The sequence below is a fragment of the Siphateles boraxobius genome, unplaced genomic scaffold, assembly GCF_051911475.1.
Source record: "Siphateles boraxobius isolate OS27281-9 unplaced genomic scaffold, OSU_SipBor_1 75, whole genome shotgun sequence".
Lineage (NCBI taxonomy): Eukaryota > Metazoa > Chordata > Actinopteri > Cypriniformes > Leuciscidae > Siphateles > Siphateles boraxobius.
Window position 1 is genome coordinate 1,407,834 of NW_027509203.1, and position 25,339 is coordinate 1,433,172.

General features: G+C 41.2%; 1 protein-coding gene across 4 annotated transcripts in view; it reads right to left on the reverse strand.

Annotated features, from left to right (window-relative positions):
• bsna (bassoon presynaptic cytomatrix protein a) overlaps positions 1-25,044 on the reverse strand; it is a 53,364-nt gene extending 28,320 nt beyond the window's left edge. For all 4 annotated transcript variants that reach the window (XM_077217599.1, XM_077217595.1, XM_077217597.1 and 1 more), the window contains exons 1-4: positions 24,705-25,044; positions 7,430-7,910; positions 4,163-5,263; positions 284-742 (exon numbers count right to left, since the gene is read on the reverse strand). In XM_077217599.1, the coding sequence (XP_077073714.1) occupies positions 284-742; positions 4,163-5,263; positions 7,430-7,910; positions 24,705-24,853 (2,190 nt within the window). In that variant the 5' untranslated portion in view covers positions 24,854-25,044. The remainder of the gene's footprint in view (positions 1-283; positions 743-4,162; positions 5,264-7,429; positions 7,911-24,704) is intronic.
• Positions 25,045-25,339: the final 295 nt, after the last annotated feature.

Here is a 25,339-nt window from a genome sequence, read left to right on the forward strand (position 1 = left end):
GATACACTTAGACAAAAAAATGCTAGTGCACACCATACATTCAATCTATAGAGTGATACTCTATCAATCAGTACACTGAGCCCTCTCTTTATAAATCTGAAAATATTCTGTTAAGAGCATGGTCTATTAAAAATCTGGCAATACTATGCAACAAGCAATGAAAAGATATACAAGTTCACTGTGGCCTCTTTTTGAAAGTAATTTTAAGGTTAAAAATATTTGAGATTAATGATTTAGAAAATTTGCAAAATGATGGAGATATTACTATGAGCCCATGGCTTACCTCATAGTATTTGGTAATACTCTGTAATTCTTTCTTTTCCTCTTTTGTAGGTGTCTGAAGCGACTCTGTTGTTCCTCTCTTCAGAGTTGGTTTATTGTCCCTATCGTCAAGGTCAGGCCCCTTAATTTGCTTGGGTGCAATTTCCTTCCTCACTTCTTCACAAATAAATGCAGCAGTTGTAGACACAGGAGGTTTTGTAGCTGTAGTAGGCTGTGCAGACGTTTTTATATCAATTGCTGGTCTAGCTAGTGGGGAAGAGAAACCACTCTGTTGAGAAACTGGAGGTTTCTGCTTTGGTGACATTGCCTGAAGCCCTTGCTGCTGCTTGCTGGGAAGTTGCTGATGCCGAGGGGAACCCGCCGGTTGACGGCTGGGAGATGAAGGTAGAACTGGAAGAGGGTCAAGTCCACCAGACATCAGTCTCTGAGTCTGACAGTTCAGACAGAGCCATTCTTTCTTCTGCAAAACAACAGGGAAGTTTAAGTTCAATACTTAGAATCACAAGATGATCTTTATTTTGAAAAAGGTACACAAAGTAACAAATATAAAAAAGTTATTTAAAAAAACATAGAACAATGTTGCAAACAACATATTGAGTGAAAACATAAATGAGTAATCTGTTGAGTAAATTATAAAAAAAAATTAATTGCATTAAAGTCGCGATTAAACATGAGGTAGCAAAAGAACTTTACTTCCGTATTGTGACATACATCCATGTGTAATGGATTATCAAAAAAGAAAAACGGGTAGAGTGGGACTTGGTTACATCTATCGGCTGTTGATTGGATTTTGAGATGTGCGTATTGCACTCCAAAATTAATGCAAGCTTGCAGTCAATTGTGACAGGGTAGGGTTTAAGAGAACAAAATAATTGAGAAGTTTGGCATACACCACCAGAGAGAAGACTGCCATTTTCACAGAAAGACACATTATTTTGATTAAACCTTATGAGGTAATGTTTAACCTATTAGCCTGCACCCCCCCCCCCTCCTCCCTTTGAAAAAATTGAATAAAATGGAATAAAATATGAAATTAGCCTTATAGAAATGCAACGCAGCTAAAACCAAAGGCCTGATCATGTTTTATTTCAAATGTGAAGATGATAACTCTAAGACTCTGAAGACTCTAAAATGCTATCTGATGTTTATTCACATCTTCAAAGCATCCATTCACTCAGGGGTGTCAAACTCATTTCTTGAAGGGTCTAACCCTGCTCCAACATACACATACCTGTAGTTTTCAAGTAACCATGAAGGACTTGATGAGCTGGATCGGGTGTGTTTAATTAGGGTTGAAGGAAAACTCTGCAGGGCTGTGGCCCTCCAGGAACTAAGCGCTGTTCACATGACACCGTTTTCGACTAAAAAAGCACAACTTTTTATTTTAACTTTATATAAAAAAGCACAACTTTTTATTTATTTTTTGGACGCTTATCTTTTTGACAATGTTGATCTTTTTGACAATGTTGTCGCCCTGTACGTGGAAAACTCAAAGGAAAAACTTCTCCATTTTAAGCATATTGTTGTTGTGTAAATGTACCCTAAGTTTTTCAGTCTATTGTTTTGTGGTGCAAATGCCCCATTCAGTTCCAGTCTTCCCTGCACACATTCACACCTCTCCGGCCGGGATATGGCTCTAATTATTATTTTTCCTTTATTATATTTACTGATTCCTTTCCATTCACACTGTTTTAATCCCTCATTTCTTTGATCAGACTTTTCACTTCACCATCTTTGACTTTGTATCAAATGCCCTTTAAAAAAAATAAGAAAAAAGAAACATTCCAATGATCTTTACTTTTCCAAATAAGTCACAACACATAATCACTCCTGGTAACAGACTCATAAGAGCTAGCTAGAATGTTTGCTTAGCACAGCATCAAAACATGATAATTTATGACATTTAAACCATGATTTTTGCTCCAAACTCACTTTATAACATCAGTCGAGTGTTTGAAATAACCTTCTGTGATCCCATGTTGCTTCTTATCCCAAAATGAGGCAGAAAATATATTATTTTAGAGTATTCTGGGTAACAATTTAGAATACTGTTCTGTCATTAATGAATAACTACACAGATACAAATGAGAAACACAATATTAACAATCTTATTATTAACTGTTAACTTATATAAAACCTTGACTAACAAATTAGCACACTCTAAAAAATGCCGGGTTAAAAACAATCATTGCTAAAACAACCCAGCTTGTTGGGTTTTATACATTAACCCTGGATTATTTGCTGGGTTGTTTTTGACATAGTGCTGGGTCAATCAATCTGATATTGAAGGTTTTTCATATTAAATAAAGATCTCTATTATATACTCTATATAGGACAAGGACACTTTATATAATATATTTTTTTATTCAATGTCAAGTCAGTCTTTTACAATAATAAAATACTCAAAAACATTTAGTAAACATTTTAGTAAGTACCAAAAGCAGCCTCTGGGAATCAGTGAGAAGAAAACTGTTCCAGTTCATTCAGTGACAATCTTATACTATTATTCATGTTTTCATAAAAAACAGGTTTACCTTGTGCCATCTCATCTGTCAGACATTTACATTTCAACCTGCCAAACGAATAGCGCGACCACAGCCATTGAGTGAGTGGAGCATATGGCAACTTTATTACATTCTTACAGACGTCACACTGTATCGCATCCCTGATCATTCTCCATTCGTTTGGTGGAGGTGAAACTTCTTTATGTTCTGGAAGTTCACTCAGTGTATATCCAGTGTATGCTGCATTTGTCGATGGCTAGTGTTCAAGCATATGTTAGCAAAGAATGTATAATCCTCATTCAAGCGAATACGTTTTTATGCACACTTTTAGAATTTATGCACATCTTGGCGTTTCCATCAAGTGTTTTTAGGATATCCCAAAATGTGGATAAAAATAGGTGATGAAGACCTGATCCTGATCACCCTGTCGGGATTATTCTGAGATAACAACTGGCTGGACGTACATTATCTCTTACTTAAAACAGAGACATCATTCTTACACAACATAGTCAATGCTTCCATTTCCATCAGTCAACAATCCTCTCAAATATCATTTAGTTCTCATCGGTTTGATGACGTTTTTGCTACAAAAATGGTAAAACGATGTGCCTGGGGTTCTTGTATCACTGATTCCAGGTATCATGAGAAGATGGGCATGGGTATAAACATAGCTATTGACATGACGTGTAAATGAGTGATTCAAAACCAGTCCAAACCCAATTTTTGTGTGTGTGTGTGTGTGTGTGTGTGTGTGCGTGTGTGTGTGTGTGTGTGTGTGAGTGTGTGCGAGTGTGAGTGTGTGTGTGTGTGTGTGTGTGTGTGTGTGTGTGTGTGTGTGTGTGTGTGTGTGTGTGTGTGTGTGTGTGTGTGTGTGTGTGTGTGTGTGTGTGTGTGTGTGTGTGTGTGTGTGTGTGTGTGTGTGTGTGTGTGTGGTTGCCCTATGCCACCCCTGAGTGGTTGATCATGTCACCCAGATGCCTAAATCTGCTACTACACACACACACACTGTTAGGACTGGCACCCATGTCATTTCACTGCTGGTATGGACAGATGATTAACAGACACACTGTTTATAGCTGAGCTCTCTTGCATCATAACACTAGAATATGACACATGAATTATCAGTACCAGCTTATAAACCTGCAGCGCTTTGGAATGTACTTGAATGAACAATGGCAATGCAGAAGATACAACACTCATGTCTAGGCCTCTCCCTGTGAACACAGTTACTCTACACACATCACAATTCCTGTTGTGGGTTTCCACTGGCACTCAATATGAACAAAGAAGGATTAAAGACTGAGAAAGAGAGAAATGTGAAGAAAAAAAGAAATAGTTTCAGTCCATTACATTACAAGATGAGTGTAGCTTCTTACCTCCACCAGATGTGGTGTGGGATTGAAACCACAAAGATTGCACACCTCTGTATGACACTGGGTGCACGACCTGTAGTTTGGCGGTTCTGTTGTTCCGACATTGAACGCAGTCTTGCATAGTGGGCAGGTGACGTCTGGCTTCTGGATAACTGGTTGAGTTGGAGGCTGAGTTGGAGGCTGCTTTAGCAGTAACTGCTGTGGTGTTGTTTGATGGTGTGACGGCGACTGCTGTTGTTTCGGCCCTTTTTGTTGGTGCACTGGTGACTGCTGCTGCAGAGGCTGTTTCTGAAGGGGGGCTCCAGGACCTTTAGGGAACATGACTCCTCCTGGGCCTGTTTTGGCAGTGCCAGGTGGCCTTGCTGTAGATTTAGCACTAGCTCCAATGGTGGCATCACTAAAGATCACCCTTGTCCCCTGGGCAGTCGAGTTACGGACAGGTGAGGGCTGCTGTGAGGATCCAGGAAGAGGGTCAACAGAAATAAGGGTGCTTGCCTGATTTAGGAGAGACGCTCCAAAACCAAACAGCTTAGTTAGACCATCTTGAGGTGGCTCGTGGGAGGGTGGGTGATGGGCTGGGGAGCTTCCGGCACTCCGGGTCTTATCGGGTTGACCTCCATGCCGCACTGGAGAGCCACGCCCCAAATCGGACTGTGATTGTGCCTTTGCTAAGCCAGGTAAAGGCACTGCCCCTGGATGAGGAATCCGCACTGCTTGGGCCACTTTTTCTGGACTTTTTGGTCCCAATACCTGCCTTTGGGTATCCTTGGAACCTGACTGGGAACCTGAATATGGTTGCTCTTTTTGTGTCTGGAGACCAGCTTGTGGCCCACTGTGAAGTCCAGTCTGGTTAGGTCCAGTAGGACCAATCTGTCTCTGGACCCCAGAGATGGCTTGGGTCTGAGGCTGGATTTTTGTCTGTGTCTGCGTTTGGGATTGTAACTGCGGTGTGGGCTGAGCTGGGGGTTGGGTCTTGGGTATGGGGTCAGTCTTAGGTTGATGAGAGGGAGAATGTATCTGCTGCTGACTCTTGGACCGTGGTGTAGTCATGTTTATTCCCAAAGCCCGCTGCATCTGGCAGTTTAAACAGAGCCACTCCTTGACCTGTTGAAGAAACACATATTAGTGCATTACTTAGAGAAAGATACACACTCCATTCTGAATTTGGAATCACTTTTTTTCTCCCAAATTATTTTAATTGACCAAGGACACATTAAAGTCACAATGAAATCAAAATGGACAGTTCTTGTTTTTTTTATGGAATATTGCAGTGTTTATTAAGGGGCCAAGCACCTATTGTGATCGTTAATGTTCTTAGTATTCTTCTACCGCTCTGGAAGCCCATAGAACCGTTTGCAAGAAAGTTATGAACTTTTGTACACAGATAGAGGGCTGTCTGAACATTAACCACAGCGAATTTTGAGTCTTTAACTCAATCCCCCTAGCACCAACAACTGTCCAAATTTGCACTCACGTTTATGCTAATAACTTTGGAACTGTAAGGGCTAGAAACAATTTTGCCATAGTCGGTTGAAACTCCTGTCCGAACTCATCTTAGACCGTTTGTTCGTTTTTCTCCAAATTCGAATCAGATCATCTTCAGACCATGCCAGCAAAATACTTATGGATGTTGTGTCGATAGAAGAAACCATTTTCGTATACCGCATCAACAAATTTGATGGCATGATGCCAAAACAACTCTGAGGCTGTATCTCCACAATGCTTTGGCATATTGACACCAATCTCTGCTTGTGTCATTGTCACCTTACTCTGACCACACCACATCAATGTGGTCACAGCGCCACCTATTGGTCGCTACTCTTCTGATGATAAGGTCAGGACAACCTGTTACATCCATCCAATCAATTCCTGCCCTATATTTATTCCAGAAGCCGTTTCAAGTCAAGTCAAGTCACCTTCATTTATACAGCGCTTTTAACAATATGGACTGTTTCAAAGCAGCTTTACAGTGATAATAGGAAATTAAAGTAACAGAGAATTCACTTGGATATACGTCACAATAGGCAAGAAAAGACTTCTGTTTCATCTGATATTGCTGTTATATCTGATTTTTACACAAAACTCAAAATGTATCTTCCCTCACAAAAGCACAGACAGCTACAAACATAAATACAAAAATACACTCTTGTAAACATATGCTTTCAAGTACTACTCACAGGGTATTCTTCCACTTCACCTTGAGAATACAACATTTGGTTCCACCTGCATTACTGAACGACAATTGACCTATCGGTAAGCCCTTTCCCTGAAACGCAGATCAGCCAATGGCAGTTGAGTATCGGTTACATGGGACCGGAACTCGGACACCTTTAGGTTTCAGCACTATTGAGAAACATTTGAAGATCCGAAGTTCTCATCGGTTTGATGATGTTTTTGCTACAAAAATGGTAAAACGATGTGCCTGGGGTTCTTGTATCGCTGATTCCAGGTATCATGAGAGGATGGGCATGGGTATTCATGTATTGAATCACCGTACTGTGGGCGCGTTCACCAGCGCGTTTCAAAAGTGTGATAAGATTTGCGCAAACAGATCAATTAACGACGCAATGCAACTGAAGCTCGGTTAATTTATAATATCAATGATGTGAGCGCATTAACCTCGTTCCCTAAGGATTCAATCCCAAGAAGACAAAAACGTTAATTTTCTGGTTGTCATACTCTCATAAAGTTACAATTAAAGTTAGTGAGTCCATGCTAACGTACAAACCTAAATAGATAACTGTTCTCACGTCATGTACAGTGTAGGTCAAAAACACCCGATGATTTAAAAACAGCCATCTGTGATCGTGACAACCGTAACATGAGGCTTCTCCCGCTTGCATTGTGATCTGTAAACCCTCGCTTCCAAATCAATCTTGTTGGTAGGTTATTTATTTTAAAATCTTTTATATATCCCTCCATGTCACATTTAAGTCCCACTAGAATGATCCTTGACAAGAGGTGGTCCTTCGGTGTCCAAAATGTATCACAAACATCTTGGGACAAGATTTTCACACTGACAGCTGTCCTTGTAAGACAGTTAGCAACTCTGTTTATTTGTCCGAGATAGCAACAGTAACTAAAGGGTTGGGGCTTACCGATAGGTCAATTAACCAAACTGAACTAAAATATGACCAGCCAGGCATTGGTTTCAATGAAAAACAGAATAAAGGAGGATGCCACAGAAGACACAAATGCAAAAATTAAAGCATAATCAATAAGAATAAAACCAATCATGTAGCAGGAATCCCATTTATTCAGAAGTCTTACCCCTATAAGGTGTGGATTGGGGTTGAAGCCGCACTGGTTGCACGCTGTAGTGTGGCACTGGGTACACTTGTTGAAGTTTGGCGAGCCATCAATATTTGTCAACTCTGTAGTATTGCAGACTGGACAGAGCTTACTGCTGGGCATTGGTGCTATCTGGGGTACGGAGTATGGCGAAGTTGGCGCGCTAGCTCTATCAGGAGAGACTGATGGTGAACGGCCTCTGCGCCCGCCGCTGCTGAAGTCCACCTGGAGGCTGCGTCTGGAGGCGTGTTGTCCAGGGCTTTGGTTGGGTCCCATGCCCCCTGATGAAGCTTGAAATTGAGACTGATGTGTAGAAGTGTTCTGGGGATGTCTAGGTCCATCATGCACTGCCTTTTTATAAGGGTTTGCTTGCATGCCAAAGTCACCACCTGGCCCCCGATCGCTAGCAGTTCCATAGCTTAGGTTTGGGCTTGATGGTGGGCCTCCTCCTCCGGCCAGCCTAAAATAAGCAAAAAGAGAAGGAGAACATCTGATTAATCTTGTACACCTTTTTAACAAGCCTGCTCTTAACATATCAGCTGTTTGAGTAGCCTGATATCACTTCAAGTGAGGAGCAAGGCATTAAAAAGCTCAGCTCAGTTATTAATTTACATTACACTTACATTCAATCATTTAACAGACACTTTTATACAGGCCAATGCACATACACAAGCAGTTGATCATACAGGTACAAACAATATTCACAGTACCACAATACCAAGTTTCAGGATGTTATGGTACAGACTCTAGAGATGAAGAAAAGAAAAGCAGAAAAGTAAAATAGTAAAGTGCTTTGTGTGTGGTTTTGGTTTTTTAAGTTGAGTGTGTGTTTCAGCACTTTCTTGATGGTTGTACTGGTCTCAACAATCTGAACAAACTTTAATTATTATGAGGCGGATACAAGACTGAGACCAATGCTGTGACGTTGACACTTCTTATTGTTGACTAACTTCTTCTTGTTCACTATTTGCCCAGTGGCCCCCATCCATCATGGCCTCCTGATCATCCCCTTAATACTGATTGGCTTCATCTCTCAGTCTCTTCTCCACCAGTAGGCTGGTGTGTGCTGGGCGTTCTGGCACAATATTGCTGCCGTCGCATCATCCAGGTGGAGCTGCACATTGGTGGTGGTTCCCCTTTCCATATGTAAAAGCGAGTGCCCAGAAAAGCGCTATATAAATCTAACAAATTATTATTATTATTATCATTTTATTTAATGAGCCATTGAGACTGAATTAGTATGGGTAGGTATGAAAACTCTGATTGGCTTGTGACTGGTGTACAGCAAAGACAGAAGTTGCAGTCGGTTGAGTGACTGATTTCACATTACTCATAAAAGAGTAGGCAAAAAGTACCTGGATGACCTACTACTTCAGTGAGATCCTGAAGTGTGCATCTGATGGACTTTACTATCCCATGAGGCCACGGGAGAGGATTTGTGAATGAAAGTGAAGTGACACAACTGATGCTGGTATGTGACATGACAGACTGATATGTCAAGACATTAATTAATTGCAAAAGAGGTTTCAGAGTATGAATGAACTTGACTAATATTTTCTTATATTAGAGAGGATTGTTGACTGATGGAAATGGAAGCATTGACTATGTTGTGTAAGAATGATGTCTCTGTTTTAAGTAAGAGATAATGTACGTCCAGCCAGTTGTTATCTCAGAATAATCCCGACAGGGTGATCAGGATCAGGTCTTCATCAGCACACACACACACACACACACACACACTCACACTCACACTCACACTCACACTCACACTCTCACACACACACACACACACACACCTGAAGGGGGTTTATTCTGAGATCACACACACTCTCACACACACACGCACACACACACCTGAAGGGGGTTTATTCTGAGATCACACACACACACACACACACACACACACAGAGACACACACCTGAAGGGGGATTTTTCTGATATAACAACCGGCTGGACATACATTATCCCGCTTATTACATGGCTACTTTCCAAGTAAATAATTAGACACGAAATATTGATCTGAGTTGAAATATTTTATTAGGTCTTTAAACACAAAGCTTGCGCAGAGAGAGCAGTTTCAGCGGCGAGATCAAACTAGACGGACATTTAAGAGATACTGTATACAGTCATAACACTTATTACACAGCATTTCACCACATAAATAATTACGGGGATTAGAGATATTAATCTGAGATTAAACTGTTTTAATATTAAACCTAGCGAGTGTGTAGCGCTGCTGACTTCAGTGACCCGGATGAGTCTGTGTTTCTGTGTTCAGCGGCTGTTATCTGGGAATAATAAACCGCTGGATGTGTGATTGACCAATCAGAATCAAGCGTTCCACAGAGCCGTGTAATAAGTCTTAAGCACAGACAGGTAGAGTAAGATGGGTGTGTTGCATTCTCTTCAAGCCTCTTCATTTTTCCTATTGCCAATTGACAGTCTGTCCTTTTGCTCCATTACTTGAGTGCAGACAGCGGGCCAACTTCATTACATTCAGAACTGATGCAGCAAGTTAAAGTTAAAGGCACACTATGCAAGAATTGTAATATAACAGCTTCAAAGTAATTTCGGTGGTAAACAAACTCATAGTAGGGCGAATCATCCTGGTAGTAAAACTTGGGTGGGGGGGGGGGGGGGGTGTCAATGCAAGTTTGAGAGGAGCGCCCCCGACAAATCTCGCGAGAATCACGAGATGCTTTACAGCAACGACGTCACACACATCAACAACAACATATGAAGCACGAAGACACTTGCGCGCATTTCAGATGTGATACTCGACGATGGAAAAAGCAAAGAAAGCGCGTCGGAAGAGTCTAGAAAAAGGAAAAGTGAATCTGACAGCGCGATGAACCGGACAAGAGTCCCACTCTCGCTCAGTCTTTCACTGTTAAAGTTCAATCCTGCGATTATCATGAGAACAGTTGTCAATATCTCACATAATTATAAGGACATAAATAAGCCTACACGTTGTAAATAGTGTAAATGAGCGCAATTTACAAACTGTTATGATAAATTGCAATATTCATGTCTAACGACATCATAACGGACATTGTTATGAAATAATGCGACGTACATGTAACTTTATTGATGTCATCTGGCATTTTGTAAAGTTTACATCACACTCAAAAAACTCAAATTAAATTATACAGTAGGCCTAGGCTATTGGCTATTTACTTGTAATTTAGCTGCAATCATGTAAAAACGTTATAAGCCATCAAACGCGGTAGGCTACTTAATTATTATAAAGTGCAGAGGCTGTGAGTGCAGAGACGCTCTACGTGAGTGGTATTTACAACAGTAACTTTACCACAGTAAAGTGGCCTACATTATTTTAAATATACCAGTGACAGAGATCAGGCATATTCGTCTAAAATAATAATTCTGTATTTTCAGCTTCAGAATCATGAATATGTTTCTTCTGGTGTCTCTGTTGTCCTGTGTGTTGGGTTTCCAGCACCAAGTCTATTCATTTACACACACAATGTAAAACCAGATTTAGCATTTTAATCAACAGTATATTTTTGTTAACCTTTTATCAAGCATCTTGGAGTATCGCAATAATAATAATATCGTATTGTGATATGTATCGAATTGGGAGAGTATCGTTACACCCTAGAACGTACACATTATCTGGCAACACGTAGCTAATGTACCCTAAGACAAAGAAGGATGGGAAAATTAGTTTTACAAATAAGGTAGCAAGATCATTTTAAATGTACACTTTCTTATTTGATGTCACTGCCGTTTACATTTGGGTCCAGTCGGGTTGGAAAATAATCGGCCGGTAATAATCGATAAAATAATAAGTGGGTCGGACCCAGGTCTGATTTTATCAGGTAAGAAGTTCTTCAGGCCGTTTGAGCAGGACTGGTATTGTGGTTCTAACGCATTCTCATCCTTTGGCGGCATATGTGACGCCATATGACAAAACGGCGAAATACTACGCACATGGCACCCTTTATCGTCAATATAACACGCACTGTGATGGGTAGGTTTAGGTGTGGGGTAGGGTCTGCGTCTCATATTCACACTAAAGGATGCCAGTCAACTTTATGACGCCTTGGGTTCGCGTGTTATATTCACGCTAAAGGGTGCCATGTGCGTAGTATTTCGCCGTTTTGTCATATGGCGTCACATATGCCGCCAAAGGATGAGAACGGGCTCGTGGTTCTGGAGTGTGAGCGTGAAAAGTTTTTTTAAAACTGCCCTAAAATTAGCTACAAAGCTAAATATCATCTGATGCCCCTGGGCAGGAGAGAACCGATCACATTACACACCAAAAATAAATATATGCAATAAAATCCCCCCCACAAATGAAAAATAAATATGACATATACTCCATCTGCAATTAACAATAAAACATTGTTAATGGTGATTTATTGTACAAGCTGCATTTCACAAGGTGCAGTCCACATAAAGTACAAAAAAAAGAACAAACTTAATGCTACCTATACTGGTGCTAAAAACACACACACACACACACACACACACACACACACACACACACACACACACACACACACACACACACACACACACACACACACACACACACACACACACAATGCTGTGAGCAGCAGACCTAGAAACAAACAATGCCTAGTGGCACATCCAGAATAATATCAGCTTGTCTCCCTCAGACATTTTCAAAGGCTTGCACAGAATACAGCAGCAAACTCTCCTCAAACATGCGCAGAAAATGATACGTCAAACACTAGTGGGACGAACCATTATCACGGGGTGAAACCTTTCCCATAACACTCATCACTGGATTCCACAGCAAAACACTGTCACGTAAATAATATAACCAATGTTCAAAAACTAATTTCTGACATTCAATCATCATAATACAAACAAGCATAACATACAACCACAAAATCAAACATTTAACACCTCTTAGCACTCACGTCTCTCTCCATTTCGAATGTTCTGGCTATGCAATACCAGAGCCCGAAACACTGGCTCAGATCTAACATGTGCTATATATGCAAAATTACACTATACAGAAATCATTTACAACACACAATGGCTCTCTATTATCCTTCAAAACATTAACACGTTGAAGACTTGATATTGGTATCGTCCACCCACATATACATTATTAACATACAATAAGTAATAAACTATTCATGCGATCAGCACACCAAGTAAATGCACAGCTGGAACTCTAGTGATGATGTCATTGACCCAGCTCATCATCACAATAACAAAACACACAAATATTCAATGATCACACACTGACCCCTCTTTTTCCACATTTAAGTGTTGTGTTTATCAGCAGTGTTCGGGAACATTACTTTTAAAGCTTTACTCCTATAAAAAAGTAACTAATTAAGTAACTTAGTTACTTTTCATGTAAAGTAATGTTACTGGATCTCAGCTGGCCGTGGCTCTCTGTCTCTTGCAGACCAATATAGCATTATGCTAGCTTGCATTTCCTACTTTTCTATTTTTGAAAATAAAAAGTATTTTGAAAATAAAATTTTTTTGACATATCCAACACTATATCTAACTCACTCCTGTCATGTAAAACTTTGCTGATTCATGGCCATTGATCCATTCAGCAACATGAAAAATAGCCAAAGCTGTCAATCACTTCTGTTGAGCGTGAGCCACAACTTCTGCTATTAATAAAGCTCACTACACTGCATAATGAATCTCTTATTTACAGAGAGAATTCACGAGCATGAGCGTACACTCTTCATTTATCAGATGTGTGACAATCACATTTAATCATGCGAGTGATACATTACTGTCAGACATTTACAATAGAAAAAATAGAACTTGTAATTACAACAACAGGCAAACCCGGCATAATGATACTGGAGACGCTGAGGTGAGGAAAAATGTGCTGAAGTATGCATTATTGTCCATAAAAACTGACTTTACATTTTTACAATAATGCAATATTGTAGTGAATTAGCTAAAAGTAAAGTTTCCCAAACTAGTGCTGTTTTGTGTTACTATTTGCGTTTACCATAACTTGTGCCTGGAGATTATTATTTTAATACACACTGAAACAATTGTACAGTGAAGATGAGCGAGAGAGATGATCAACCAGTCTCTCTCTCTCTCTATAGAGAAGAAACCGGAAACAAAACATTATTTTTACAGATTTCAGATTTGTATACTGTACAGTCCAAAACCTGTGATACTTTCTTTGCCAAATCACATCAGATATGCTGAAACTCCAACAATATGAAGGTTATAGGACAGAAAGACTAGTCAGCATTGGCTCTGTCTCAGTGTCTATAGTTCAAAATCAGAAATTACAGAGAACAGCAAAGCACAATCTGCGTGTCAGCAGGTCAGAGTTCAGAAATACACCTTCAGTCACGTGCCATACTCACATTATATCATAGTAAAGATAGTATGATCTCTGTATAATATCAGTCTTTAAATGCAAGATATTTAAAGTGTAGTAAAGTATATTTGCAATAGTTCCACTTTAGCACAATCAAACATACTTCAGTATCTTTAGCTGAACTTCATCACTATTTCTGGATAACTAAATCGCATTAAGTACAAAATTAGTTTTTTAGTAAAATTAGTATACCAATTTAGTATACTAAAAGTACAATTGCTGAGTATTTATAATAAGTATTCTATTTGTCTATTTGTAGTATACTTAGCATAAAATAAATGTATTTCAAATGCATTTTGGTATATTTATTTTCCACTAGTGTGATTGAGCTCATGTCTTTATTGCGCTGTGTTTAACACACACGTTTTTGAAGTTTAAAAGCGACTTACTCACTGTAACGCAAAACTGTTTTGTGAAATGAAAAGATGTGCATGACTTTCAGTTTTTGCAGAATACTCTGTATAGTAGAAAATGTATAGTAAAATGCATGTTATGTGGGACAACCGGCCTACATTAAAGTACAATTCACCCTATTTATTTTCTTAAAGTCCCCCTGTGGTGTAAATCCAGCTTTTAATGTTGTTTATATGTCTATGTGGTGTTTTTAATATGCTTTAAGACAAACCATGTGTAAATTCATAAGTCGACAGCATTGCTGAGTATTTTCTCCTTAAAACTGCAGTGAACCAAAGACAGTCTCAAAAACACGCTTTGAAATCGCTGGTGTTTCTGACGTCACAAACTACCTTGTAACCAATCAGATCAACGTGTGATCGTCAACGAGTGGATCTCTGAGTGAGTGAGTGAGTGGAGGCGGGGCTCATTTACATATTCATAGAACCGTATACTAAATGAGGCAATGGTGTCGAGTTACAAGATATTTTAAGGCATGAATACATTTTTTTCAAGAAAAAAACATGATCAACGATTAATAACGACTACAGGGGGACTTTAATATATGTTACTGGTCTCTACTGTTAAAAAAAAAAACAATTTGACTGATTCAGTTGTTATCATTTCAAATGATATCCCTGTATAGCTATTCTTTACAAAGCGATTTAAAGTTGTCATATTGTAAAGAGAGGCAAAGGTGATTTTAAAAGGTGTTCCACTCATTTTTAAGATCATTCCTACGCCTCTGTACAAAACTATTAAATGCATTTATCATTATGCACTGTACATTACTTCTTTAGCTTGTGCACCACTCTCCTCATGCTCTCCAGATAAACGGATTGATTTGGATAAAAGCATCTGCTAAATGACTGAATGTCTGGTGTTATCCTCACACAAACACTGCGCTTGGGTTTCCTCTCACACAGCTTGAGCTGCCATCTCGGTCAGATGCTCCTCAGCCTCCAGTACTGATAGAAAACCAGCGTTTTGTAGCTTCTCAAGCAGCATTTGTTGGAGTGATCCAATTCTCATGTATGATGGGTGTTGAACCTTAACTTAAAGACAGAGTTTATAGGTAGGCTTACTGGAAAAAGCATGTGGTGAACAATAATGCACAGATAAAGTGTAGTATGATGTGCTGAACACTTACTGTAGTCTATATATAACAGTACTATATAACACTGCTCCATGGTTCCTTATCCATTATTTTGCACTGCAAAAATGAGATATTTTCAGTGAATGTGTGAGACTTCTGATTCTGTAGGTAAACAACTAGTAGAATAACAAAGTGCAGTAAACAGTAAAATTATTTGCACAACAAACCAGTGTTTATAATTACTGCAATACATTAAAATAATATGTTAAGAAACACCAGTTTGCAATATCAATCAGCATAACGAGCCGTTTTGTACAGCTACAAATAACTGTAGGCGGATGAGCCCGGAAACTAGACACGTTCAATTTACAAATGGCCGCTCTGAACTGATGAACGATAGTAATAGGGAGAAGAATGGGATCCGGAAAAGACATATACAGACTTCAAAGATTAAATCAACTGTCTTTGTTCTCCATGCCATTTTCCACCAATCTACCTTTTCCGGATCCCGTTTTTCTCCCTATGCCCATTGCATATCCGCAATAAAATGAGTCTAACATTATTTCAATGATAACAACTCTTGAATGAGTTTAGCATGTTATTGAATATGGCAATGCTAACAGACAGATCTGGGCAAGTGGAGCTGGGGAGGTGGAGCTGGGGAGGTGGAGTTGGAGCTGGGGAGGGGGAGGAGCTGGGGAGGGGGAGGAGCTGGGGAGGTGGAGCTGGGGAGGTGGAGTTGGAGCTGGGGAGGGGGAGGAGCTGGGGAGGTGGAGCTGGACAGGTGGAGCTGGGGAGGTGGAGCTGGGGAGGAAGAGCTGGGTAGGGGGAGCTGGGGAGGGGGAGCTGGGGAGGGGGAGCTGGGGGAGGAGGAGCTGGGGAGGGTGAGCTGGGGAGGTGGAGCTGGGGAGGTGGAGCTGGACAGGTGGAGCTGGGGAGGTGGAGTTGGAGCTGGGGAGGGGGAGGAGATGGGGAGCTGGGCAGGGGAAGCTGGGCAGGTGGAGCCGGGGAGGTGGAGCTGGGGAGGAAGAGCTGGGTAGGGTGAGCTGGGGAGGGTGAGCTGGGGAGGGTGAGCTGGGGAGGTGGAGCTGGGGAGGGGGAGCTGGGGAGGTGGAGCTGGGGAGGGGGAGTTGGAGCTGGGGAGGGGGAGGAGCTGGCGAGGGGGAGCTGGGCAGGTGGAGCCGGGGAGGTGGAGTTGGGGAGGAAGAGCTGGGTAGGGGGAGCTGGGGAGGGGGAGCTGGGGGAGGAGGAGCTGGGGAGGTGGAGCTGGGGAGGTGGAGCTGGGGAGGTGGAGCTGGGGTGGGGGAGCTGGGCAGGTGGAGCTGGGGAGGTGGAGCTGGAGAGGTGGAGCTGGGCAGGTGGAGCAGGGCAGGTGGAGCTGGGGAGGTGGAGCTGGGGAGGTGGAGCTGGGCAGGTGGAGCAGGGCAGGTGGAGCTGGGGAGGTGGAGCTGGGCAGGTGGAGCTGGGCAGGTGGAGCAGGGGAGGTGGAGCAGGGGAGGTGGAGCTGGGCAGGTGGAGCTGGGGAGGTGGAGCTGGGGAGGTGGAGCTGGGCAGGTGGAGCTGGGGAGGTGGAGCTGGGGAGGAGGAGCTGGGCAGGTGGAGCAGGGGAGGTGGAGCTGGGCAGGTGGAGCTGGGGAGGAGGAGCTGGGGAATTGGAGTTGGGAAGGAGGAGGGTTCAGAGTAGCTCTGATACTGAAACAATGAACCACACTCTTTAAATGATGAGCCAGCAATCTCATTGGCTGCAGGATCAGCAGAGCCAATCAGCTTGAGCCGTGCAGTGATGATGTGATTCATTGTAAAGGACCGATCAGCTGGCGCCCTCTAGAGTTTCATGACTGAACTATATATACAATAAATGTTACATAATGGATGTATAATAGAAATTGCGTTGATCGGATGGGCTCAACATGTGAAGCTCATTTTGTTAGTTCTCTTCTTGCACCTTTGAGGATCTGTCGCTATTTACCGATACAATATTAATACTATAATTGGCAGAATGTTTTTCGCTCAATAACACAAGCAGGCATTATGGTTTGTTATCATATATCTGTAAGGCTTAAAGGAGCAGTATGTAGGATTGTGGCCAAAACTGGTACTGCAATCACCTTCAAATGACTGTAGAGCGGTGTATCCCCTTCCCCTCCTCCCTGACTCAAGGTTGCCAGATAGGCTGCAGGATCCAGCAGGAACGTAGGCTGCTACAGGACCTTCCAATGGCAAGTCACGAGTCCTACACATTAGGCTAATTTTTTTTTCTGTTAATTATGTTTATGCTTCAAATGAGAAATGTTTTGCAAACTAATTATATATCGCAAAAATTTACTAATGGCGATTAGCCAAATATAATAGTAAAGATGTATGCTCGTATGGGACAGTACATTGTTAGAACAGTAGCTGTTAGTATACTAACGGTAGGTATCTCTCATTAACGTAAGTAAAAGCACAAGCCTCGGTCATTGTGTGTAATCGATATCAAAGATACAGCTATTCATTTAGCTGACACTATAAGTGAAAGCGACCAGCTGTATTTTTTAACTTACTCTGCAGTACACGTCCATAACGCTAAAATATGTGATGTGAAAGATTACATGTCATTCTATTATTTTTGGCTGTAGAACTTGCATGATAAACAAGTAGGCTACAAAACGTTCCAAGTGGGACACATTATTCACATCATAGGCTACAACGTGCTTTTCATTGGTGTTATGGACGTTAGAAAAAGTTATTTTACCGTGGAATTGCGCCTATACTGCTTCCAATTCGATGACCACCTCCTCCATATGAGCTAACGTAACGTTACTTTGCACGAACATCCATAACTTTGTTCGACTGTCATGAATATTTGAAATGTCCATTTACATCAAGTACAAGTCAGCCAAACATAGATGAATCTTACCTGTCCAGAAATTCTTCTCCGTTTTCAGCCGTCTCCATCTTTCAAAGGCATCTCCTATACAGATCCTTGTTTTATTTCGGACTTTGTCACGAAGTATTTCGGATTCATAACGAGTTTATGAGTTTATCAGTTTATCTGATTCGCAACGTTAGACTTTTTTTTTTTATCCGATTCCGACACGTTTGTAGCTGCAGCTGTGGTAACTAGAGCAGAGCTGGCAACCCGGATGCCGCAACACTACTGACTTCGTGATTGGTAGATAGGTGGAGGGTGACGCATCAGACCAAAACAGAACATGACAACATCAACATCAGCTGAGGGCTGCAACTTCACTTTTTAAATGACAATATCCTGGCCGGACTACTGTTGTCAGTGATATAAGTATTTGAAATGTACATGATTTCTTAATGTCTAGTGAACTTTCAGGGCCATTTTATGATTAATTTAAATAAATTTCTTACATACAGCTCCTTTAAGCCATATTTTTTTACGTTTCTCATGTATAATGCGCATAGCATGCAAAAAAAGCCTTTTAAACGCAGGCTCATGTACAAACCTTAAATAATATAAACTGCAGTAAAAGAACCACACATATGCATTACAGAATTACTGCATGATATTCTGATGAGCATGTCTATTATTAGGCTACTGCTGGACAATTGAAAACAGGTGGATATCCGATTTCTTGGTTGCCATTTCTTCCTTTTATTCTGGTACGCTGTTGTGTCTCAAATGATGCACTATACACTACTGCACTATCATGTGTATGAATATATAAGGTTATTTTGTCATTATAGACCAATAGTCCCTCCCCTTTAGTTATATAAGGAACGCTGCAACATTGCATACTTAGTTCTCAGGTAATTAAGTGCATCATCCGTGTAAAAGTGCACTTTTTCTTTTTGGAATTTTCAGTGTGAATGCACTACTACAAAAAGGCATAAAATAGAGCATAAGTACAGTTTTAAAGATTAATAAATCTATGCCAATGCCTGTCCATCATTTTGAAAGTTATTGACGGTGGCTGTGTCCACAATCACTAATAGTGCACTGATATGGTCCAGCGAAATCAGAAGCATTGCCAACTTTTGCATCACTTTGTATTAATAAAATAAAAATGCTGACAGTGTGGTTATGTGCTCATCTGATAAGCTGCTGTAACGTAATGATCTATCTTGAAAAATATCTTCCCAGACAGCACCATAGTGTCGGATCCGGGGCCTCGTTTATAACCGCTGCGCTGAGGAGCCGTACGCCACTTCACACGCATGACACACGTGATGGGAGAATGTGTCAGTAAATCTCTAAGTTACTCGGATCAGGCGTACGAACATCAGGAGACGGAGCAAGTTAACGACATCGATGGAGATCTGAAGGAAAACCACTTTAATATTCATTATGAGTCATAATCATAAATACAGTGCATGTTCACAATAACAGTTTAAATACATAAAAGAATGATTTAAACTCTGTTTTACTTCTGATATACACATTTAGATTAAAATATGCCATTCTCATTAATAGAGTTAAGCACTTAAATTACATGAAATCATTAATGAGAAGTTACAAGATTTTTTATATTCTAATAAATAGTAATATTAGTAGTGTATGCGCTGCTGTTGAACACTTTTCCTGTGGCATGATGTGTTTTAATGTTTGATGAGCGCATGATAATAGCAGAACGCAAATAATGATCAACAATACACAATAAGGTCTACCCTCACCTAAAGGATTATTAGGAACACCATACTAATACTGTGCTTGACCCCCTTTCGCCTTCAGAACTGCCTTAATTCTACGTGGCATTGATTCAACAAGGTGCTGAAAGCATTCTTTAGAAATGTTGGCCCATATTGATAGGATAGCATTTTGCAGTTGATGGAGATTTGTGGGATGCACATCCAGGGCACGAAGCTCCCGTTCCACCACGTCCCAAAGATGCTCTATTGGGTTGAGATCTGGTGACTGTGGGGGCCGTTTTAGTACAGTGAACTCACTGTCATGTTCAAGAAACCAATTTGAAATGATTCGAGCTTTGTGACATTGTGCATTATCCTGCTGGAAGTAGCCATCAGAGCAACATGACATCATGACTTTGCGTAAACATACACGCCACCTTCAAGTCAAGTGGCGTGTTATCTATACGCATTTTTAGCTATCCGCGTGTATGTCCACGCCGAAACGAACCGTCATCTTCCGCGTGTATGTCTACGCCATTAAATGTCCGAGTGATTCCGCGTGTATGTGTACGCCGTTAAATGTCCGAGCGAAACGAAGCAAAATGTATATCTACATCTGGGGAGCGATATTTTTTTTCCTATGATGGTAGGGGAAGACTCATAAATGGTATTAACCCCAGTGACGGGTAGGTTTAGGGACGGGGTTGGGGTAGGTCATATATTTATATATACAGTAATATAACGTTAAGTCAAAGGCGTTGATAAACACGCTGAAAAGCAATTATGCGTGTTGATAGCACGCCAAAAATGGAAATACGAATTGCCGTGTCATACATACGCCATTTCATGAGATCAGTCTGATCAGAGGATGGGTACATGGTGGCCATAAAGGGATGGACATGGTCAGAAACAATGCTCAGGTAGGCCATGGCATTTAAACGATGCCCAATTGGTTGGTTTCACGTGACGTCACGCTGCTGCATCGTGAGAGCGCGAAAATTCAGATGGAGGGCAGGAAGTGAAATAGCTGAGGATCTGCCATCAATGTTTTGTGTAGTTTACGGCTGCTCCAATCGTTCTAATCGAGAAAAGGGAAAGGGTTTTTATAGAGTACCAAAGATTGTCATTCATTAGGTGAGAAATGTAAAAAGCTCACAGAACAACGCCGTAAAAAGTGGATTTTTAACGTAACGTTACGTCTGCGGTTTGGGAGGAGCAGAGTCTGTTAATGCCGTGTCTGCAGCGACGGTATGTTAGCTAGCCAACGTGTTTTTTTGTGTCTGTGTTTATATAGCATTAGGTTGTCGTTCAGGGGATCAGTGGGAATGCGACATTAAATGATCAAGGTAAATTAGACTCAATACGGACTCTCCGCAACAGTTTCCTCCGTAAACGTATTCTCCATGTTTACTTCCTGCCCTCCATCTGAAACCGCCCCGCCTTCCCGCGTCATCCTAATCACGTGACTGAATCCCAGCTATTGGCACTAAGGGGCCTAAAGTGTGCCAAGAAAACATCCCCCACACCATTACACCACCACCACCAGCCTGCACAGTGGTAACAAGGCATGATGGATCCATGTTCTCATTCTGTTTACGCCAAATTCTGACTCTACCATCTGAATGTCTCAACAGAAATCGAGACTCATCAGACCAGGCAACATTTTTCCAGTCTTCAACTGTCCAATTTTGGTGAGCTCTCGCAAATTGTAGCCTCTTTTTCCTATTTGTAGTGGAGATGAGTGGTACCCGGTGGGGTCTTCTGCTGTTGGAGCCCATCCGCCTATAGGTTGTGCGTGTTGTGGCTTCACAAATGCTTTGCTGCATACCTCAGTTGTAACGAGTGGTTATTTCAGTCAAAGTTGCTCTTCTATCAGCTTGAATCAGTCGGCTCATTCTCCTCTGACCTCTAGCATCAACAAGGCGTTTTCGTTCACAGGACTGCTGCATACTGGATGTTTTTTTCCTTTCACACCATTCTTTGTAAACCCTAGAAATGGTTGTGCGTGAAAATCCCAGTAACTTTGCAGATTGTGAAATACTCAGACCGGCCCTGTCTGGCACCAACAACCATGACACGCTCAAAATTGCTTAGATCACCTTTCTTTCCCATTCTGACATTCAGTTTGGAGTTCAGGAGATTGTCTTGACCAGGACCACACCCCTAAATGCATTGAAGCAACTGCCATGTGATTGGTTGATTCGTTAATTGCATTAATGAGAAATTGAACAGGTGTTCCTAATAATCCTTTAGGTGAGTGTATCTGTTTCCATTAAAAATATAAAGCAATTAAAAATACTATTTGGCCAGTGGAAAAGATTGAGAAAAACTTTCTCTGAAATGTATTTTATACTATTTGATTTATTTATTCAAACACAAGGCAAGGATCGGCTACTAAATGATTTTAGCAATGTAATGTGACGCACATCCGTATCTCATAATTTCCTAATGTCTTGTACCGTTAAACATGGGAACACGTAGAGGAATATGCATATGCAAATGATGGGGGTATATAGTAAAACAAGGCGTTGTAAGTTCATATGTGGATATTTCGGGGAGGAGACACATGTGAACACACTCTTCCTCTGACTGGGTTTATAAAGGGGATTTAGCGCAGGTTCTGGCGTACGCACAGTTTTATACGTCTGGATATTTTGGTGATCGCCATTTTTGGCTTTAAGGCGCACGTACAGTTTCGGTAAGGATCCTACACACAGGTTTATAAATGAGACCCCAGATCCGGCCCACATCTGGGCCGTGTGGAATCCCTGTGTACCGGATGTGGGCCGGATCTGGGCCGACACTATGTTGCTGTCTGGGTTGTATAAACCGTAATGAAACAATTAAATGTGATTCGGCTGTGGACAGCGTCTTCTGGTGCAACGCAGGAATTAATTTATGCACACACTGCATTATAGGTATTCTCTGGCGGTTGTACACGTGGTATTGCGGTGCATTATGGGATTGAATAAGTGCACTCAATAATGTATACCACAACAAAATGACTGTCTCTTCAAATTGTGTCCTATATAAGGATCCAGGGGCGATTTCACTTCTCAGAAAACCTCCTCGAGTGTTCATTGGATCTGTGGCTCAGATCATCAGGATATAATACATCATATTCATCACATTTTCAACCAATGCATTAACAAATTTGATGGGAACACGGATCTGAGGCTGTATCTCATGGGACTTCACATGTGTAAAACCATATCAATATGCTGACAGCAGGTTTGTTATAAATAAATGGTTTATAACAGTTAAAGCTTTGCCTGATATTCTTGATCCTGTAATTGGCATATTCTGCAACTTTCATAATTATACTTACAGTACACTACAAATATGATTCGCCAAATGTTTCATTACAATTCTGTATAGGTGACAGCCTTCTAACTGAGTTTCAGGAGCCATTATTAATAAAGACCCAGAGCAACCCGAAGGAATCAACACTTCCACGGAATAAAAACACAGATGTGTAGTGAGTGAGTGAGTGTGCGAATGAGTGAGTGTGTGAAGATGGCTATACCTGAAAACACAAATAGCTCATCCTATTATTAGCATCTCACCCGAGAGATCAGATATAGACTGATGTAAATATGAGTCATGCTGGACTGAAGAACGGATGAATGAGTCGCTGTATTGCAGTGCTATCAATTCTTCATGTGAAAGCACTTACAGCCGAGCTCCTCTCACCCTCCATCACACACACACACACACACACACACACACACACACACACACACACACACACACACACACACACACACACACACACACAGACATATATATATAACCCACCGACAGCCATTTGCAGAGAGGAAGAAACACTCGCGGACGCTGATATCTGTAGCAGGATTCTAAGAGAAACAGACTCATGAATACACACGAGTATTATTTTGCTAATCGTTTTATTTACAGAAAAGAATCTGAAATCATGTGATTTGAGTCATTAGATAGATAGGTAGGCTACGTCTGAGTATATCCAGAGACTTCTGTAGCAAACGTGCCGAATGTCACAAGAGAAGCTGATTGATCATTTCGCGAACAACCAACAACGAATATGACGCTGGGTTTGTAAATCTTTGTGAATGCAGCGCGCGCCCGAGAAAATATTCAAACGCGTGACAGTAAATACATGTGAGAACAATTCTCCTCTCATTCACACGATCATATACAATTCTCTCTCTCTCTCTCTCTCTCTCTCTCTCTCTCTCTCTCTCTCTCTCTCTCTCTCTCTGCCTGTTTGGAGAAAAACAAAGTTTAAATGAGGAGTGTAGCCTACATTTTATTAAATAATTTGCTTATGAGAATTTATGAGTTTTTGTGTGGGTATGTGTATTTATGCATATTTGAGAAAATAGATAGCCTATGTGTAGGCCTATGAGATTTTTATTTATTTATAGTAATGTTTTTTTCTTCAAATTAATTAATCTTTTTTTTTAATCTAAATAATGAAATTGTATTTTTTTTATATAAATTCAAAGGATTTGTTATGGTTAAATTTGGGTTGAGTAATGTCTACACTGTGTAATTATGAATAAAGGTGTGTTAAAGGTCTCTCTGTTTGTCGTCTCGAGGCTCAGGTGTGTCGATCTCTGATATGAACACGTCAGCACTTTGATATCGCTATCTTTAATGCTCTGTTCTTGTGTTCGTGTTTAGAGATCGTAGCCTAGAAACGAGCATCAGCATCAGCATCAGCATCATCCGTTCCGCTCAGCTTCTCGCTGTCAAACCTCGATCAAATTCGATGAGGAAAGCGAACGCAAGCATGCATGGCCTTTTAGCGTGTAAATGTAGTGTATTAACGCGGTTCTTACCGATGCATCCCCGCCCTGGGTTCGAGTCCAGCCCCGGCCGCTGCGCCATTGACGGGTTTCAGGATCTGTCCAGAGCCCAGCGGTGCTGAACCAGTCATGCCCAGCACAGCGGCCCCTTCCCCGGCCTCCAGGCTCGCCTCGTTACCCATGCTCGGATCCGGCGAGCAGGCCGATTATGTTTTCTATTTATAATAAAGTCAGGGAACGCAATTATATAAAAAGATCCGCTCAGCGCCGATGTTCCTCCGCCATCATCATCATCACTCTCTCTCTCTCTCCTGCGCATTCAATGCGCTCGAGCTCGGGTGGGAGGAGACACACACACACACATCCAGCAACTACAGTACGCGCGCGTGCACGCCTCACATGCATACACCAATGCATATATGGATATATACTACTTATATATATATATATATATATATATATATATATATATATATATATATATATATATATATATATCTACTTCCAGGTCTATATCATCAACATCACATAGACTCGCTCGTATTGTGTAAAACTAGGGCAGAAAATCTCCTATTAAGCTTCACGTGTGTTGCACTTCCACTGGCAATCCATCCAGAAAGCTTTTAGTCTTCCTTCTTCAGCACAGTCATTGTGGTTTACTGTGCTCT